At 35.6% G+C, this 20,899-nt stretch overlaps 1 protein-coding gene across 1 annotated transcript; it reads left to right on the top strand.

Moving 5' to 3' along the window:
- The first annotated feature begins 1,394 nt into the window (after positions 1 to 1,394).
- Positions 1,395 to 19,694, top strand: LOC106098929 (inter-alpha-trypsin inhibitor heavy chain H3). Its single transcript, XM_019358832.2, has 23 exons — positions 1,395 to 1,551; positions 2,317 to 2,477; positions 2,609 to 2,713; positions 3,394 to 3,556; positions 3,664 to 3,774; positions 5,814 to 5,942; positions 6,081 to 6,197; positions 6,312 to 6,480; positions 6,571 to 6,681; positions 7,223 to 7,404; positions 7,501 to 7,680; positions 7,773 to 7,894; positions 8,735 to 8,973; positions 14,201 to 14,263; positions 15,408 to 15,443; positions 15,968 to 15,985; positions 17,208 to 17,249; positions 17,609 to 17,674; positions 18,154 to 18,261; positions 18,411 to 18,579; positions 18,920 to 19,068; positions 19,248 to 19,332; positions 19,424 to 19,694. Exons 1-23 carry the CDS (start codon positions 1,480 to 1,482, stop codon positions 19,536 to 19,538), a joined length of 2,712 nt encoding a protein of 903 aa, XP_019214377.1. The 5' UTR covers positions 1,395 to 1,479; the 3' UTR covers positions 19,539 to 19,694.
- The last annotated feature ends 1,205 nt before the right edge of the window (positions 19,695 to 20,899 follow it).

Below are 20,899 nucleotides of genomic sequence, written 5' to 3'. Positions count from 1 at the left end.
TGACCCCCTTAGACTTTTATCTTTGGGGTCATCTGAAGGCAATTGTCTATGGTGTGAAGATACGAGATGTGCAGCAACTGAAACTACTGATACTGGATGCCTGTGCTGGCATTTCTCCTGTGGTGTTGCTATCAGTGTGTGAAGAGTGGGAGAAGAGGGTTGCATTGACAATCCAACACAATGGGCAGCACACTGAACACATTTTACAAGTGGTCAGAAACTTGTAAATAACTCATGAAAGAATAAAGTTACGTTGAAACCAAGCACACCATTGTTTTTCTTGTGACATTACCAATAAGTTTGATGTGTCACATGGCCCTCTTCCTATTGAAAAAACAAAAGTTGTATCCAAGATGGCCGACTTCTAAATGGCCACCATGGTCACCACCCATCTTGAGGAGTTTTCCCCCTCACATATACTAATGTGCCACAAACAGGACTTTAATATCACCAACCATTCCCATTTTATTACGGTGTATCCATATAAATGGCCCACCCTGTATACATTTTTCTATTTAAGAAAATGTTTTCTTTATGAAAAAAATGTAATATGGCACATACATACAATCAAAGGGTTTAGTTGTTATTTGACAGATGTTATATGCAGTAAAAATTCATTTTGAAAGACCTGTGTCTTGTTCTCTTTTGAAAATTATTACTGATTAATAAGACAAAAGTATTTCTTATCTGATTAATCAATGGAATAATCGATAGATTACTCGATTGCTAAAATAATGGATAGCTGCAGCCCTAGATAAATCATTAAGAACAAAATAAGGCAAGGACCTATATATTACATAAATTGCTTTCCTCCTGTTACCAACATGAATAATATATATAATATAAATAATATGTATCCCACATTGCTGAATCACTCATGTAATCTTTATTTTATTTTTAAAAAGGACTTGCTGGTTTGAAAGTCAGAATATTACAAAGCCAATCATATGAAATCCACTCTGGAAAAACAAGTAAATAAATACATAAATAAATGTAATTCTGGACTAAATGTCATGTGACTTCTAAATTTGCTATCACTGTCTCAGGTTTTCTTAGCACTTTCCTCACCATGAAAGATATTTGTCTTCTATAAAAGGTTAGAAATACTTGAAGTATATACATTTTTGCTTGACACCAAACAATTCACATAATTGTTTCTTCTCTAGTGTGAAGTCAATTTGTCTCTTTCATTCAAATTGACCAAAACAGTATTACCTATCACAGAAAAGATTCTCGTAGAACAAAGTCCTTGTGATGTGCACTGGTTTGACCCTCAATGTCAACATTAAAGTTTACCGAAACTGCTGGATTTCTGGTAAATTACTGCTTTGGGGGAGTATTTTGTGTGGGTGGAAGGTGAAAGAGGAGGGAGAGAAAGTGAAGTTTGCCCTTTAAAAAAAATTATGTACATAATAATGTTGTCCTTGTTTGACTTCAAAAGACAGTTTCAGCTGTGTTTGTGCTCTGCTAGGAGGCATCATGGGGAGAACTGTGGTGCAGCTCACCCTCATTGGGCTGCAGCTGGCTTTGGCTTCCACACTGCCAAACAAGGTAGGGTCAAAATACATAAACGGCCATAGCACCACTTCAAAGATCCATAATTAAAAATTAAATATAAATAGTTAAATAAATAGTTTAAAAGACAAAAACAAAAGAAAACAAAATAACCTTTTTATGTACCTCTGCAATTAATATTTCACAGATAGTGAGGTATCTGAGGTGTGCGATTGAATATTTTGTGTCTCAACATCTTTCTGTCAGTTCAACACCAAACTCAGTGGGTTGAAGGTTCTTGTGACAATCCTCAGGATTATTTCATTTTGTTCATGTGCTGTGTGTGCGTACAAGTCAGCTGACACATTAACACTGGCAGCTGCGCATTACTTTGGAGACAAAAAGAAGGATTGGGGTAAGATGAAGTGTTCTGCTAAGCAATATAACATCATGTAATGTCCCATGAAGTGAAAGAATTCTAACTGTATGTGTTTGTATGTCTACCTTATCCTTTCTATGCATCCACAATCACAGATCTCATTTTAATTGTTAGAGCTTGTTATTTGATGATGGTGTTGATTGGTTAAGGTAAATTTGGCTTGTTTAGTTGTTTGAACTATGGAAACATGTGTTGGATATTTCTAACAAGTCCCCTTCTGATGCATAAAAAGTAAAAGTATAAAAGTAAGTGAGTGTCATGCTCTTTTGAGTGTGTGCCCTGAATACAAGATGAAAACTAATTTGAGGGTTTTTGCAGTGAGACCAATGAAATTCCACTGACACCAGTCAATGAGATCAGTTAAGCCTGTCGTTTTTTCTCAGGATGACTGGGACATCTACAGCTTTCACATCAACTCCACAGTGACCAGTCGTTATGCCACCACTGTCATCACAAGCCGTGTGGTCAATCGTATGGACGAGTCAAAGGAAATTGAATTCCATGTTCGGATTCCCAAGAATGCCTTCATCAGTAAATTTCGAATGTGTGTGAAGTTAAAATGATCTGTAACCATCCAGAGACATTTGAGAATAAAGAATTCTACAGTAAAGAACATATTACAGGATACTCAGCAGTGTGTGCATTTACACAAGGGCTTTTCTTGGTCCTCTTCAGGTTTATCGATGGCCAAGTTTATGATGGTGTTGTGAAAGCTAAGGAGCAAGCTCAGCAGCAGTACACTGAAGCTGTGTCACGTGGTGAAAGTGCTGGACTTGTCAGGTATTTAAATTCATTAATTAACTTAAAGGTTTATGTGAAAAAAATCCCTGTAACATTTTTTTTATGTCTTCTTCTATCTTCAGTTCTCTAAAATTATTTTTGTTTAACTGTGTGAGGAGGAAAAAACCTTTTAGCAGGGATTAAAGTGAAACAATGACATCCCGGGTTGCACAGCTCAGTAGCTTAGATTAGAAAGTTAAATCTTACATGTCATATCCTCATTTATTGTAGATATTTTAAATCAGATATTGAACCAATTCATGATGTTTTGCTGAATTCTGAATTTCTGAAGGAGTGTACAAAACAATTTGAGTGTACTAAATTAGCCACAGGCTATAGCTAGCTAAGTTTGTACACTTTTGAATGCAGTTGTCCAAATCCACAAAGAGCAGTGAAAACTGGAATAGTAGCGCAGGTTAGCTGAGCACACTCTTTACATAAAGAAAAATGTCAACAAAAAAAGAAGCTCCCAAAAGGGATTATGTATATGTGACTTATTACAAAGTAATTCGTTTCCCCACACTACACTGCATACTACCTGATCTTGGGGGTCCCCTCACCTGCCAAATATCACTTTAATCCTTTCTTTTTAGTCAGTTTACTCAAAAATCATGTTTGGTCTTCAGGAATAACTAATTTTTAAATGCATTTATATGAAATGATCATTGTTTCTGCTACAGTTCTGTAGGAAGGACTCTGGAGGAATTTAAGACCTCTGTAACTGTGGCTGCTCACAAAAAGGTCACTTTTGAACTCACATATGAGGAACTGATGAAACGCACACATGGCAAGTACGAGCTGCAAATCCATGCTCGACCCATGCAGCCTGTCAAAGACTTCAAGGTGACTTCCATCTTGGTATCTGTTCAGTGATTGTTTAGGAAAACAATGCTGAGATGAGACCACACATGATTAGAACTTCTGTTTTATTTTATTATACTTGATCCCAGGTGGATGTGTACATTCACGAGGAAGCTGGCATCAATTTCATTGATGTGAAAGGAGGCCTGAGCACCAAAGCCCTCGCTAATGCCATCACCAAAACACATGTTAATAAACAGGTACAGTTATAACACAAATGTCAGTTTTATAAACACCAAGAGCCACAACAGTTTGCAATAAGAGGAAGCCTAAAAAACAATCTATGCATACAGCAAAGAGATGTGGCAAAGGAAAAGGCTCTTAGTGGGTTGTACGTGAGGCTGGACACTAAGAAAGGAGAAAAGGACTTTGAGATTGAGAGATCAAACTGGAGAGAATGTGCAGCAGGTTAGTGTAATAGGTAATGGTAACGTATTAACAAATGAAGAGAGTTTGTTGAAAAAATGGAATAAATAATTTGAGGAACTGAAGAAAATTAGACAGAAAGGACAGATGGAGGAATGACAGTGAATCGTGAAGTGCAGAGGATTATTAAAGAAGAAGTGAGGGCAGCTACGAAGAGGATAAAGAGTAAAAAGCCAGTTGATTCACATGACGTATGATAGATTGCCAAGTAGAACTGTGGGACTGCATGAGAAACAGTGGTGTTTTGTGTTGCTGAAGTGACAGATTTGTAGTGAGGAAAGGTGGGGATATGCTCTAGAGAGAAGAGGAATGAACGCATACATGCCAACCCTCCCGATTTTTCCGGGAGAATCCCGAAGTTCAGTGCCCCTCCTGAAAATCTCCCGGAGCCACCATTCTCCCGAATGTCTCCTGATTTTCCACCTGAACAACAGAATTCATAACGTGTCCCAGCCAATTCAAGTTTTCAACAATGGGGGCAGCTATGTTACTCTTATTACTCTTTCTGATTTGCAAAATAAACTTTTAACATATTTTCAGGTGGGAATGTAGCTGTGTAAACTTCAAATATCTGAGCGGCACATCGTTTTCAACCCCCACGGTCTTTCGCTACTCAGGTTAAATATAAGTCACTTAGATAACTTAAAAATGTTATTGTTTGGCTTTTTCAGTGTTTTATTTTTTCATGTGTAAATCGGTTTGGCTGAGATTAAAGTTAAATAAAACTTTATTAATCCCTCGGGAGGGTTCCTCCGGGGTTTTCACACAGCTGAATAAACGTCAAACAGAAAACTGATTAAACAGAAGTGTGAGATGGTCGAGAATTTACGCCAGCGTCCGGTTATACTTTAGATAGCAAGGAGCAGACCGAGAGAGTTTGTGACGTAATTGTGAAGGCTAGACCGTCCAATTTCACAGTCGCTCACTTCTGGCCTACCGGTGTTTCGGAGGACCCGGCCCACGTAGACCGCGAAGGCCGGGTCCTCAGGTGGATGCAGCCTCTGAATTCGGACACCCCCGCTGTTTCCAGCCGGACAATAATAACGGTGAAATGTAATTTATTTTATCCGAGTTTCATCTGAGAAAAAGTTTTTTTTGTATATATATGTATATGACGCCCCCCCCCCAACAGCACTTTTGAATGTCTCCCTAATTCTGAGGTCTCAAGGTTGGCAAGTATGAATGAACGTCAGCAGAAACAAGAAACATGACAGAATGCATGTGTGTGAATGAGAGATAGAAGAAGATAGTGATTACAACTACAAATTTTGTTAATGCAGTACCAACTGAATGCCCAATGATCACATCTGTTAAATACTAATTTCAACTGTCCCTGTGTACTGTATCATATCTCTGGTGTTATGTGACATAATGTAATCGAATCCTACAGTATTTGCATTGTTGTTTTGGGTCATGTTAGTCTTGAACTATTGAAGTCTTCCTGCGCTATATATGTCAGAATGTTGAGCAATTCCTCACTTTTACTCATAATAATGAATTCTGATTTTCTTTTAATATTTTATGCATTAAACGCATTACAAAACTTTTATTGAACCTCAGACAAAAAAACTCAGATTCCGAGTTGTTGTTTTTTTTCAATGGGGAGTTTAAATTGTTTAAAAATCACTGCATTTTCTCTTTATTTCTAATCTACAGTGTCCAAATGTTTTGGTAACAGTGACTTGTATATGCACCTTTCAGATTTATCAAGTCAAAGCAATGAGAAGCACAGGACAGTGTTTTGACAGAAATTAAAATCACTGACCTCTCACTCGATCAAGAGTCTAAAGAATGCAATTCTTTCTGTTTCTAGGCATGGGTGTATTTCTATCCAACAGTGGATCAACAGACAATGTGTGACAACTGTGGAGAGCAGGGTATGAATGGAGATCTGGTTATTGTTTATGATGTCAACAGGAACAATGAATTGGGAGACATCAAGGTAAACCCTGATCAATTAGCAATTTACACACAACATAAACTGCATGGGCCAGAAAAGGTTTTGCAAATCAGTACCATATCCTTTGTCTGGCTATTAAATAAAAATTTGACTAAAGCAATCTTTTTTCCTGCTCTTTAGAAATCTGCTGGTTACTTTGTTCATCACTTTGCTCCATCCAATCTTCCCCGAATTTCCAAAAATGTCGTCCTTGTTATTGACAAAAGTGGCTCAATGCAAGGCAGAAAAATAGAGCAGGTAAATGGTTTAAAGGGTCTGCTATGTCTATCATTTACAAAAACACTATTTCTTTTAATGTCTTTTTTAATCTGTTATAAAAGTCTGTAATGTGTAAATGTTGTTTTTGCCCAGACTAGGATCGCATTAATCCATATTTTGAATGACCTGGCAGAAGATGACCATTTTGGTTTGATCACTTTTGATGGCAACATTTTTCCCTGGAAATTGGAACTTGTTCAGGCCAACAGTAAAAATGTGGAAAGCGCCAAAAACTTTGCACGCAACATTCAAGCTGGAGGAAGTGAGGAGTTGCAGAAATCAGTATATATCTTTTAATATCAAACCGTTAAAAGAAGAATTACAGTACTGAAACTTTGTTGTTGACTTTCAGACACAGACATCAATCAAGCACTGCTGCAAGGAGCAAATATGCTGAACACGCATGACAGAGAAGGTTCAGCATCAATCCTTATACTCCTCACAGATGGACAGCCAACCACAGGTTGTAACAAATGACACCTGTACAAAAATGTGCACAAATACTTCTGGACTTAATGATTTTAGTCAATGAGTTTATTGTGATTTCAATAAGGAGAGATCATTTGAAAGACCTGAACATGGTTTAATGAAGAACAGTTTGAGATTTGGCAATAAGACTTTGACAAATTAACATGGCAGAGTGGAGTCCAGTAACGGTAGGACAGGACTTCTCAGAGTTTAGATGCAGAGGTAGAGATGTAGGATCTCCAACTAGGTACAAATGAGGAGGTACTACAAATGAGTCTGAAAGGCAGGCTGATAGAAGAGCATTGAGATTTTTAGCACTTGTAGAAGGCAGGCAAGGCTGGAGTGATGATGACAGCATGGAGTTTGGACAGCATGTGTGATGTAAAGAATACATTTGCAGCACAACACTCAAGAATGCAGGGAGATTAATGAGTACAGATCAGTTATTCAATATTTTTCGTTTTAGCTTTTTGTTTTATCAAGTGTGGGATTCCATTGTTTTTGAGCTGAACTGACTGTGTCTTATGTATTTTCAGGGGTGACAAATCTGGAGAAAATACAGTCAAATGTAAGACAGGCTGTTGCAGGCAAATTCCCACTGTACTGTCTGGGTTTTGGTTTTGATGTTGATTTTGAGTTCCTTGAGAAAATGTCGCTGCAAAATAACGGTGTGGCACGACGGATTTATGTAGACTCTGATGCTGATTTACAGCTGAAGGTATTTTGTATTCTTCCTACCACATGATTTGAAATCACTACAAATTTAGGAAGAAATTAGCATGATTTGCATCATGTCCACACTGTATGTCAACAGGGTTTCTATGAAGAGGTGGCAACTCCTCTGCTGACAGATGTGACAATGATCTATGTGGGTGGGACCAATCTAACCCAGACTAACTTCAGTCACTATTATAATGGTTCAGAGATTGTGGTGGCCGGTGAGATCACAGATAATAACATTGAAACCTTCACCCCTCAAGTTGTGGCCATTTCGGTAATGTTTGATCTAAGATATTTATCAGCTGTAATCTTGTGAAAGTTTTTTTCCCTGCATATTGACATTACAATATATTTTAATTATGACAGAGTAATAGAAGGTTAGTATTTTCTGACCCAAATGGCATTGTGGAATCTGGTGGAAGTGTGTCTGATGACCTTATCCAGAGAGTTTGGGCCTACCTCACAGTTAAACAGCTTCTGGACAAAGAGTAAGTACCATATATGCCATCTTTCTTCTTGTGTTATTTCCCAATCAGCTACTTTTTAAAGGGCAGCAACACAAATTTTTCTCTTCATTACCTGTTGAGTGCATAACTAATCTGGGATACTGGAAAAGGCCCCACATATATTTCCCTGAAACCCAAGGTAACGTCTTTAAATCATTTGATGTAACTTGCAGTCCAAAAGGCAAAAGTTCATTTGGTCAAAAGTAACATTAATAGTTACAATGTAGCATGAATTTATGGGCAAGGAGAAGGAAGTCATAGTTTCCTTTCCTTCCATCCAAGTTTGATCATGTTTGAAGAACTCAGTGACCATTTTAAAATGTTTTCCCTGGCAAGAAACAATTTGTCCACTAAAAGATTTTTGAATCAGCTTCTGAAGTTGTGTGCTTATTCATAACATAGATGGCATCCCACGGTCTCAACAACTAAGCTGCAATTTACAAAACAAGTTAAAAATCTACAGCTACAACAAAGACAGGCAATATGTTTACTACAGCAGCAGAATACAGTTAAAATTCAGCATCTTGGCTCTAAAGTCTTCTTTTTATTTGGCTCAAATATGTCAAATAAAAAGAAGGCAGGATGTTTACATAACAATGAGTTTATCTATTTTTTTCCCATGTTTCTATGTCCATATTAGATTCCACTAAAATGTTCTTTAATTTTCCAAAGTTGGGACTCAGACAGTATATCTGTATATACAGTATATACAGAATATCTGGGGACATGGAAGAATTAAAGATACATAAATATGTGTAAATTACTTTATCATATATTACTACTAAATCAATCGTTATATTTACTTAATGCTTTATGACACAGGCTCCAGTTATCTGGACCTGAGAAAGAGCAAGTGAAGAAGGAGGCTTTGAGGCTTTCACTGAAGTACAGCTTTGTGACGCCGCTCACATCTATGGTGGTCACAAAGCCTCTGGGAGAGACCATACATGTGCTTCATAAACCTAAGGAATGTGAAGCACCGCAGAGTATGAAGCCCCCTGGACGTCAGTCCATTTCAAGACACGGTGGTACTTCTACTCGTCACAGGAGTGATAATGTTGGTGAGCAGCACAAACAAAGACAATGCAAAACGAGTAGTATTCATCATGACGTTTTCTTTTAATTGTTAAAGATTATTTTCACTCTTCCTAAATGCAGATATTTACATTTCTCACTGAAAAAATTAAATACTTAAAAAAACTCTACACCAAAATAACATTAAATATAGCATGAGTTTGCTTTTTTGGTAATTTTGACTCTGTACACCACCGAAAGGTTTTAGCTTTAATTCAAGAGGTTTAACAAAAACACTTTAACTGTTTAAGATTTTTTTTCTCTAAATTTCATATTTTTGTTTATGCAGAGAAATAAGTCTCAAAGTGTTACAGATGTGTATAATATGATCCACAAGCGTAAACACAATGACATTTTCTTTGTCTATATTGTGTGTGACACATTGACACACACACACAAAAAAATTTTTTCTCCTTATAGTCTCCGAAAACTATAAACATTTTCCTGTATAAAAATGATTCCATACTGCACAGGGACAGCTTTACTACATCAAGATAAAGAAACAGTGAGGGTGACTACACTTTGATGACACAAATTTGGATGTCAGAAATTATTACGACCACTCTGAGCAATTGCATTAGATACAGAGCAGCTGCTATCTCAGATACAGTACATCGTGGCCTATTAAAGAAGATGCCCATTTGTTTATGAGCCATCTCACTTCAACTTTGTCAGCCAGCCTCTTTCCCTTCAACTTTTTAGCTGCACAAGAGGCAAGCTACAGACCAAGTCCAGTAGCAAGAAGTCAAGTTATTCTGATTATTCAATTTTTTATAATTATAAAAGCATAATTTTATTGCACTTAAATTCTTAAGTTTTTTTTTGTCAGTCTAAGCACTTTTGACCATCTCAAGGGTTATCTAATGTGATATTAGCTGAGAGCAGAAATATTCAGGATTGGTACGGTGGCCCTGAAGTGCAAACCACAAAAACAAATCACAAAACGCACAACAAATTGAAAAGCGCAAAAACAAATTGAAAAGCGCAAAAACAAATTGAAAGCGCAAAAACAAATCTCTTAACGCAAAAACAAATTGAAAAGCGCAAAAACAAATCTCTTAACGCAAAAACAAATTGAAAAACGCAAAAACAAATTCACTTACCGCAAAAACAAATTGAAAAGCGCAAAAACAAATCTCTTAACGCAAAAACAAATTGAAAAACGCAAAAACAAATTCACTTAACGCAAAAACAAATTGAAAAGCGCAAAAACAAATCACAAAACGCACAACAAATTGAAAAGCGCAAAACAAATCACAAAACGCACAACAAATTGAAAAGCGCAAAAACAAATTGAAAAGCGCAAAAACAAATTGAAAAGCGCAAAAACAAATCTCTTAACGCAAAAACAAATTGAAAAGCGCAAAACAAATCACAAAACGCACAACAAATTGAAAAGCGCAAAAACAAATTGAAAAGCGCAAAAACAAATCTCTTAACGCAAAAACAAATTGAAAAGCGCAAAAACAAATTCACTTAACGCAAAAACAAATTGAAAAGCCCAAAAACAAATTCACTAAACGCAAAAACAAATCACAAAACACACAACAAATTGAAAAGCGCAAAAACAAATTGAAAAGCGCAACAACAAAAACCAAACCGGAAGAGGTAGGTACCAATGCTGCAACAACAGGCATCACTGATTGGATGATGGATCCGGTAGCCTTTTGAACCGGAAGTTGTTCTGCCGAACGTGGTTATGAGAAAGAGCAGTCAACGGCTGTATCCCAATTCAGGGTCTGCAGCCTTAAAGTACGCAGCCTCAACGATCCTCAAGGGCCGCGTACTCAAAGACCGCTAAGGCCGGAAGTGCGAGGCTTGTGAAATGGGACGGTCTAGCCTCCGTCGCGCTGTCCAGGTTGCCTAGCAACCATAACACCAACCGCTGGAAACGTTTCATACAGCTTTGACGGAAATGAAGGAGAATATATTTTGTTCGTGTGTTTGTTTCTACACGAGCTTTGTGTGATTTAATAAGTATCTGAGGCTGAGACCACAGGACTGTAAAATATGATTGCTGGCCTTCATATCTGTACTGAACAGTCATTTAAGATTAGCTAGTAAATAACAATTAGCTAATGTTGTTCATGAGACTAAAGTCAGTGTAAATATGACATGGCCAATATCATAGTTATTATATTAATCATAAGTTATTACAGCAGTGAGTTTGAACTCTCAAATCAAATCACTTCTATTGTCACATCACATGTGCAGGTACACTGGTACAGCACATGTGAGTGAAATTCATGTGAGTGAACTCTGTGTCTAATACTGAGCTTCAGTAAAGATTCAAGTTGCAGTTATTTATATGTCCTATCACCTTAAATCTTCACTCAAAGACAAGTATCTTTGACAGTGTATATATAGATGTTTTATATATAAGAGACAAATATTGTTCGTTTAATATGTTGGCATTACTAAATTTGGCTCAATGCTTACATATATGTGTAAAAAGAAAATGTACGAGCTGTGATAACTGTGTCTGATAGAATGAAGAGTAGACTGATATATTAAATATCCCTTTATTGGGTGAGAAAATCAGACCATGTCATAACTGCTTTAAGTCATACAGAATAGATATCAGAGCCTTAAACAGGCTGACTTCTGCTAAATGGGTCAAACTGGGCAGAAAGTATACAAACACATAACATCCTTATAGAATATGATGTAACACTATAGATCAACTTACCTCAGAATATATAAAGCATATAAACAATTACAGCAATATGATGCAACAAACACAGCAGTACTACTAATCCAAAATACTCAAAGCTTCATAGAACTGAAACAAACATTTATTTTTAGCTCCATTCTGCTGCTGATACATACTTTAGGTTTCTGAATATTAAACTTGTTGCTGCCTTTCATAGTGTGTAACTTGAAGGCCCTGAGTACTTTCTCCCACACTGAAAACACTGGAATGATCAAATTATCTGAACATTACCTAATAATGATTCAGGACAGATAATTAGTTATTTTAAATGTTTCTAGCAGTCCTTCACAAACAGGGAACAGTCTGTCTATTCTCCCCATCTGTCAGCTGCTGCTGGCTCTTCCTCCTCCTCTTCCTCACACACTGCTGAGTTTGTCCTGGTGGATCATCAGGGGTGCAAAGCCTCACAGATGATGTGCAGCAGTGGGTCCCTCAGTCTGTCCTCACTCTGGACACTTGCAGTTGTCACACATGGAAATCAAATGTGTGATAAGCTGCAGGATTCAAACACAAGTGTAACTTATAAATACATGTTCATACTTTTATTCCACAATCAGAGAGAAAGAAACAGAGAGAGAGTGCAGGACAGACAGACAGGTGACAGTCTCAGGTGTATACACTGCTACAAAACAGCACAAGAGAAGGAGGATTTAGTGTTTGTGTTATTATGAGTGCTAAACAAGAAGAGTTCCCAGATGGTCCAGTGGACACGTGTGACTCCTGTGATTAAAGCATCTTTCTTTCAGCTTAGCGAGTGAACCGTCAGCTCGTTCAAACACACGTTAAAGTCCGTTTGGCTCGACACCACCGAACAGAGGCAGCAATATAACATAGCTAACATTAACAGTGCAGTGAATCCTGCTTGTGCCGTGATATTCAGGACTGCAAACCGAGCAGCATCACTGACTTTCAGCTTGTTGTGTTTGTGGATATATGACTGACTTTAATTATCCATAAAATCATCACATTCTCTGTAAGATTAAGGTCAACTATTGTATTATTATATTTTAAATGCTTTAAAACAAAGCAAACGCTGAAAGTACAAACATCGCTAATGGCAAATAACTTTGCCGACATGTGGCCAACAGTAATGTTTTAATGTTCCTCATTATTAAACATTTGCACATAAAAAAGTGAGATCATATTCAGTACTTACGTTTAACAGTTTACTCTTCGGCCGCTATGCTTCTGCCGTCTGCGGCAAAATTATCCACAGTGACTGCCGCGCTATAAATTCTGGGATATGTTGGGCCACAAAGTCTACACCGCCACAGCCTTAAAATTCAGGGAAATGAAGGCCGAATTTGAGGGCCGCATTTCGAGCAGCCTTTGAATTGGGACGGCCTTCGGCGCGCCGCTGTGACGTAATCGGCCTTAAAATGCAGCCTTTAAGGCTGCAGACCCTGAATTGGGATACAGCCAACATGTTTTGTCCAAGTTGTGGAAAAAAGTTGGTAGAGCAGTCACCAAACTTCCGAACAGAACAACTTCCGGTTCAAAAGGCTACCGGATCCATCATCCAATCAGTGATGCCTGTTGTTGCAGCACTGGTACCTACCTCTTCCGGTTTGGTTTGGTTTTTGTTTTTGCGCTTTTCAATTTGTTTTTGCGCTTTTCAATTTGTTGTGCGTTTTGTGATTTGTTTTTGCGCTTTTCAATTTGTTTTTGCGTTAAGTGAATTTGTTTTTGTGCTTTTCAATTTGTTTTTGCGTTAAGTGATTTGTTGTTGTGCTTTTCAATTTGTTTTTGCGTTAAGAGATTTGTTTTTGCGCTTTTCAATTTGTTTTTGCGCTTTTCAATTTGTTGTGCGTTTTGTGATTTGTTTTTGCACTTTTCAATTTGTTTTTGCGTTAAGTGAATTTGTTTTTGCGCTTTTCAATTTGTTTTTGCGTTAAGTGATTTGTTGTTGCGCTTTTCAATTTGTTTTTGCGTTAAGAGATTTGTTTTTGCGCTTTTCAATTTGTTTTTGAGCTTTTCAATTTGTTGTGCGTTTTGTGATTTGTTTTTGCGCTTTTCAATTTGTTTTTGCGTTAAGTGAATTTGTTTTTGCGCTTTTCAATTTGTTTTTGCGTTAAGTGATTTGTTGTTGCGCTTTTCAATTTGTTTTTGCGTTAAGAGATTTGTTTTTGCGCTTTTCAATTTGTTTTTGCGCTTTTCAATTTGTTGTGCGTTTTGTGATTTGTTTTTGTGGTTTGCACTTCAGGGATTATTTTGTAAGCTAACAATAATGTCAGCCTGCTGTTAAGGTTTAAGTGAGTAAAAGCGATTGTACGTGTACTTTTAGACATTTTGTGCACAGGAAGGTTTTTCTAAAAAGAGAAAATGATCAGAATAGTTAAAAAGTTAAAAGTTAAAAAGCTAAGTTAAAAAATATATGTAAATGATCAATATTTATTCAGGTTTGGTATTTAGGTTGGTGCACATTTGTTAAATTGTTTTACATTTGATTGAAATACTGGCATATTTTTTTCCACATCAATTAATTCTTTTTTTCTTTTCAGCAACAACTATAGACCCTGCTGTTGAGAGAGCCTTTGAGAGCTGGTTCTCCTCACTTGATCCAGGTACTCTGTTAGGATAGAATTAAATAAAATGCATCTTTCTTTTTATAGACATAAAAATGTCAAGAAAAACCCCAAACCATTACCATAATTAAGTATTCGTTTTGACAGAATACAACAGTTTAACAACTGACTCTTACATACTGTACCTACATGCACATTTTCAACCTCTACTTTTTAATATGGTGTTTTCTACTTTAACTATTAAGACATTTTATTTCCCTAAAAATGTAGTTTAGTATAATATGAGAACCCTTAACTTAGTTTTAAGTACATTTTTTAAGGCAATGGAAAAAAATGAATACATAGCTACCATCTTGTACTGCTGAATATATTATACAATTTGATGGTATAGCATTAAACAGCAATACCCTACAGTTAATAATTAATGCTTAATTAATTCAAATAGGATTAAACACATTTTCATTATCTGACTCATCAGTTAAATTTCAAACGTTTCCCATAATTTTATCTGAAATTTCTCAATAAATATTACAAAAATGTTTCATAGTTTGCAGCATTACTCCTCCTTAGTATGCCATTTATAAATACAGATATAATATTATGACTATGATTATGATTATTACTTGTACTAGCAGTGACCATGTACATGTAACATGATTTCTGTAGGGTTTTGGAAGCCTTACAGTTTTTTGTGTTCAAACCTTCCATGCAAACCCTCTCTTATGCCTGCCTTTGTTGAAAGTATTTTCTTGGAGCTACATTAGTTTAATTTTGAATTTTCATTTATTTTAAATTTTCTAATCCAAATTTCTTCAAATAATAATAATAATAATAATAACAATAATGATAGCTTCTATCATCATCATCAGTTTGCTCCAAAGAAGCAATTCCTGCTTTAATTTGTTTTTCAAAAAGAAATGTTTGGATTTACAAGAGGAAGGCACTTGATTCATTCATGAAACCTTTAGGCCATTTGAGTAGTTCATTATTATATACATAGCTGGTCATCTGATTGTTCAGGTTTTCTCTGAATTATTGTAGTGTCTTCACCTTACAATATAAAGTGCCTTGATACTGATGTGATTTGGTGTTAAATACATTAAATTAAATTGATTTGACTATAAATGTAAATGTGATGTTTATTTCTTGCTTTCACATGCTCTTTTTGCTGTTCTTGTTACAGGAGAAATAGTAGATATTTATCAATTTTTTACTGAAGGTATGATATGACACATGCTGCATACTATATTCTGATGTAGCTACTGAAAAGATTTATACTGAATATCAAACTAACTAAAGTACAAATAAACTTTTGAACTAAAGCTACACTGAAATGAGCAAATCCAGCGAGGAGAGTAACTAAATGAATTGAAAAACAAAAAAATGAAGCTGGTATTGTGTGTGTGTGTGTGTGTGTGTGTGTGTGTGTGTGTGTGTGTGCATCTCACAATATTTCAGTGCAGCAGTATGATGAATACGTGGAAATAGGAGTTAACACACTTGTTAACTGGTAATTCTACAGTGTGTTTCTATAGTGGGAAGTAGATAAAGTACTACATGAATGTGGCCAGTAAGACCAGAAAAATCACTGTAAATGTCAGTTCATTTTTTATACATCACAGAAATGCTAAACATTTTTGCAGAATTTTAGTATTAATCTAATGTGGGTTTTTATTTCTATTACTAAGACTGATTTCAAGTTGCAAAGTAAATTAATCACTGTTTGTTTTATCTTTTTTTCAGATAGAGGATTTTACTTTGGTGAGTATTTGGGATTTATATGCTTTTCAGTCTTTTGTGATTTAAAAAATAATCTTATGAGCAAACTCTCATACCTGTGTAATCTGCAGTTGACAGTTTGGAGTTAAATATTTTTTTCAGTTTAAAATTTATCTGACTTTATTTTCTTTTGTAATCTAGATTTAAATTATGTATTTTGTGTCACTTAAACATTGTGCTGGATGTTTTTGCTACATTTAGCTTTGATTTGTTTTTACTTTGCTTTTTCGAGTAAAACATGTTTCTATCATTTGAAAATGCATAAAAATATGTTTGGGGTTATTTTGTGGCAAGATGATATAAATCCATATTTAACACAACATTTAAAGGATTATTGTGGTTTAAGAAGGATTTTCTTTTTTTTTTTTACAGAGTATAGCAATAATAGGGAATAGTGATCCTTGTAATTCAAACACTTCAAACACTACTATTAAGAGATTTTCCTCTTAAATTTATTACACCAATAAAATATCAAATGCTTAGACTAAAAAAAAAAAAAAAAACGCAGAATATTCCAAAGTAACATGAAAAAAACACAATATGATTTCAAAAGTAAGATGTAGTGACAGAAGGGAAAGGAGGACAAGAACCCAGAGCAGTGGAGGTATGCTCTGGAGAAAAGTCAGTAAACAACAGAATACATTTGTATAAATGAGAGGTAAAGAGGTGTAACAGTGAAGCTGCCAGGAACAGATGTAGTGAAGGTGGGTAAGTCTAAATTACATTACTGAAAAATTGCTACTCAGTTTACATTGGTTTTCGAACCAGTTTAACATTCATGGCTTTTTTACCGGTCAAGAAAATTATGAGCCAATTTGGTCACATTTGTGAGATGATAAGTTAAAAACTATTTCTTAGAGATTGATACACATTTGTGCTAATGATTTATGAATTATTTAATTTTTTCATAATATGAAAATCATATTTCATAAAATTCATAATTTTCTTTTTAATTGTTTTTCTACCGCACACGTTTTTATACTATTTGGGGTAGTATTATGTATTATGTATTATGTATTATAGGTAAACCATTAAAATCAGGTTTATGAAATTGAATCTGTGGATGTGTCTCTGCTTCTGTTTTTTGCTGTAAAAAAGTCATTTGAGTATTATATGCTATATTTTAGAGTTGTTTTTTAAAATATTTTCTAAATGTAAAATGGTATTTTTTAAAGAAACTAATATATTTAATTCTAACATTCAGCCAAGCCATCTCAATCCCGCAAAAAGCGACCTACTGTAAAAGGTAAATGTTTTTTTCTGTAGTGTACTGTAGTTCAAAGGTGTCTTTTTTTTCTTTCTGTATATGTAACACCAACCAGTGTTCAACTAATAAGGAACTGGACAAGCCTCTAATTCAGTCACTCTAATAATTGAATTATCTACATTTACATCGTAGGTGGGGTAACAGTTAAAACTTATAAAACCTGAGGCTGAGTGGTGAAAATTGGATTAACATATCTGTTTAGTGTTTTGCTGTAATGCATCAAAAAATGTTGATGTTTATTATACAAATATATCCCAAAGGCATACAATAAACTTTAACGTTTTTTTGGCTTTGCAATATTAGTGTATGTAACTAGCATTGTGTAAATCTGTTTACAGAAATTCTCCTTGATGTATTCGTAGAACATTATTCACTTCATGGCGATCCTCTGCAAGCAACTGATGGTACTGTATTAAATAGATATAGTTGGAGTTGGATATATATAGAATTATTTTTAATGAAAATTTTCTGAAATTTTTAAACATCCGCATTAGGCATTACCTACTTTAACAGAAATCTGAACCTGCGATAACATGGGACGGGCCAGGCTCTAAAATCTTATTTAATCCATTTATTTTATTTGCTTTGACATATTACGCTAAAAAATATTTTTGGTTAGTTTGTTATTTTTTGTTTTGTTTTTAACAATCACAAAATACATGAGAAAAACAGCTAGGAAAAAACAAACCAATTTTTAGGAATGAAATACTCCATAAGTCAGGATCTATGTATTATATGTAATAACAGATCCCTCAATCAAAAACCTTCAAGATTGTACATGTTACTGAAACTGAAAACGAGTATGCAAGTGCTTGATTTTTGGTTCACAAGAGAAAAGTCAAATGTATATTTCCATTCTAACATTGTATCCGTGTATCTCTAGCTCCTCTTCTCCACAGGTTTTTGTTAAAAGCTGAGAATCAGACTGTTCCGCTGTGCTTTGATGTCAGTGGTGCTCTCAGCCTTAAACTTCTTCATCATCCCAGCAGGGGTCAGTAGTCTTCAGTTTTGCTAAGCTAATGAACTCTTGTTTTTGTATTTCCTGTGAAATAAAATTTCATTATTGGTTCTCATCTCCATTTTTATAATAACCTTCCAACTTGTGGTGTGGTTTTGAGTTGCACTTCTCTTTTGTGCTAGAGCTGTTTGTGAATGGTGAGCTTGATTCAGTTGCAAACAGAGGTTTCAAGAGAATTTTCATACACTTCAAAACTAACCAGCATGTTGAGATTGACACCAAAGGGGTCACTGTACGAGATGGACAGACAGAAACACATCACACTGGACAGGATCTCGTCACTGCTGGAAGGTGATTTTACAGGCTCATACTCTCAGCATTGTGTACAGATGTGTGGCCGTATTCACATGTGGTTAAATAAGACTTGCATGGTATTTAATGGCTTGAATTACTTTCAGTGACTCAACTCAAGAATCACAGTATTAGAATATTGGAATTTGATTTACATATTTACTACTGTATGTTCTACTTACCTTTCTAATACAGGGTAACATCAACAGGGTTCAAATCTGCCAAAATCTACTTCAAACCTTTAAAGACTTGACATATGTATATATCTATATATTTATATAGATATATAGATATATATCTATATATATATAAAATTTGACCTTTTGATATATTTTTCCAGTGTCACAGTGATTATGCGCAACAATGAAATAGACATTGCAGCAGGAGACGTGCGCCTGGTTATTTTAGTTCATGAGAAGAACAGCATTAAATTCCTTTGGCCAGTTTTAAGACAGCATCCCTCGGCCAACAACACTGATGGACTTTTAGGTGAGTGAAAAGTTGTTGTGTGTTTTTTAAAGTTGTATACATTACTTGTGAAATGTGTGCTGCATTTGTTTGCATCATATTATTATTATAAAAGTTTGCAACCAAAGGTGGTGCTTTCTGTAAAAAGACCTTCTTGTGTGAGTATTCAATGTGAGTTTGTTCTCATGTTATTTTTCCAGCTCTAAAGTCAGTGGTTTATGAGAAGGTACAACAAGTTCCGGCTACAAAACTAAAGATTAAAAACCAGGAGATCAATGTTACCAAGTACATATCTTTTTTTGTTGCTGTTTATGATATTTACCAATATTTTACTATGTAAACATGAATGAAATTTTTCCCTCCCTTTCTTTTGTAGTGGCAATGCCAGTGACTATAGCATTGCCTCTCCTCTCATGATGAACTGCTGGCTCACATCTGCTGACTCTGCCTTGCAGAGACCACTGGCCGATTTCGTTGTTCCACAACTTTAACTGGAAACTGTGAGAACATATTTTATTTGAGAAGAGACTACGGAAAATACTTGCAACACCTGTTTCCAGCATGAACAAATAAAAATATCATGGATTGTTTAATGACTCACAAATTTCATTTTATTGAAAAAATGTGTATAAAGTCAGAAAAATACATCCAACTGTGTGAACTTCATTTAAAATAAAGATGAACAAAACTGACCCAAAATACACACAGTTGACAGTTATATTAATAGTACAGCTTGTACTTAAATACAATCTACAAGTTAAAATCTTGTCATTTTAAACTGATGTGTCTAAATGAAAACCATTGTGAGTCTCTGTTAACCTCTTCAGCCCCAAGGGGGTTTCTGAGCTTCCTGCTCGAAAATGCAATGCCTAAATTAAATTGATTATTTCTCTGCAATTACAAACTCCGTCCTTACAATCTTGGTATCAAAATGAAGCTAACACTTGGGACATTTAATCAGAGGTGTAAATATTAAAGCGGATATTACTGTGTCAAAGTTACTGAGACTGGAACACAGAAAAAGGAAGTAGATTTTATTCTCGCCTAATTTTTTTCTTCTTTTGCGGCTAATTCGGTGAATTTTGGTCCGATCGTGGTCAAACTTTGTGTGTTTACGCAGTGATAGCCCTGGAAGCTAGCCAGCCTATTTATAACCGGTTACATGAAGTCTGAAGACTTTCTGGTTCTCGTTTGCGTGTTTAGCAGACTTCTGCGCATTACGTAACTGCTCGTTTAATCGCGGCTTGTTTTCGGTGTGTTTGGTGGTTGTAGAAATGGTTTATATGACATTGTAGCTGAGATTCTGAGGTTTCTGTGGATACCACACATGTCTGGAGTTATATTTCTCAACCGGCGTTATAACCGATTAAACGTGATCTCCTCCCTTTTGCCCCTGGTACCGGGGGCATGGGGCTTAAGAGGCACCACATCATTAGCAAAGAAAATACTTAGAAATGTAAAATTGCTCGAATTCCCCATTAGAAAGGTTCCATGTTTGTATATTGTCATTGTTTTACTATTTTCTCTTATGCAGTAGTTTTCTTTGTGCTTTGTAACATTTGTCTTTAAATCTATTCCTTATAATGACAACTAGACATATGATTGCATTTGCTTTCTGAATCACCTGTTTTCTCAGCACCTTCCTGACCTCATCAGACTTGAAAATAGATTCCTTTTTGTTTGACACCATATTGTATAACAGCCACATACCAGATTCACAATTAGTGCTAAGATCTGCCACGTCAATTTCTCAAAACAAAGAAACTGTTAGGTTTCACATAAATCGGTGCTGTGGGGAGTGTTTTATGTAAGTGGGTGTTTGTTATGTTTGATGGTGATAGAGGAGAGAAAT

The sequence above is a fragment of the Oreochromis niloticus genome, linkage group LG5 (genome assembly GCF_001858045.2).
Source record: "Oreochromis niloticus isolate F11D_XX linkage group LG5, O_niloticus_UMD_NMBU, whole genome shotgun sequence".
Classification (NCBI taxonomy): Eukaryota; Metazoa; Chordata; class Actinopteri; order Cichliformes; family Cichlidae; genus Oreochromis; species Oreochromis niloticus.
This window is presented reverse-complemented; position numbering and strand designations above follow the sequence as displayed.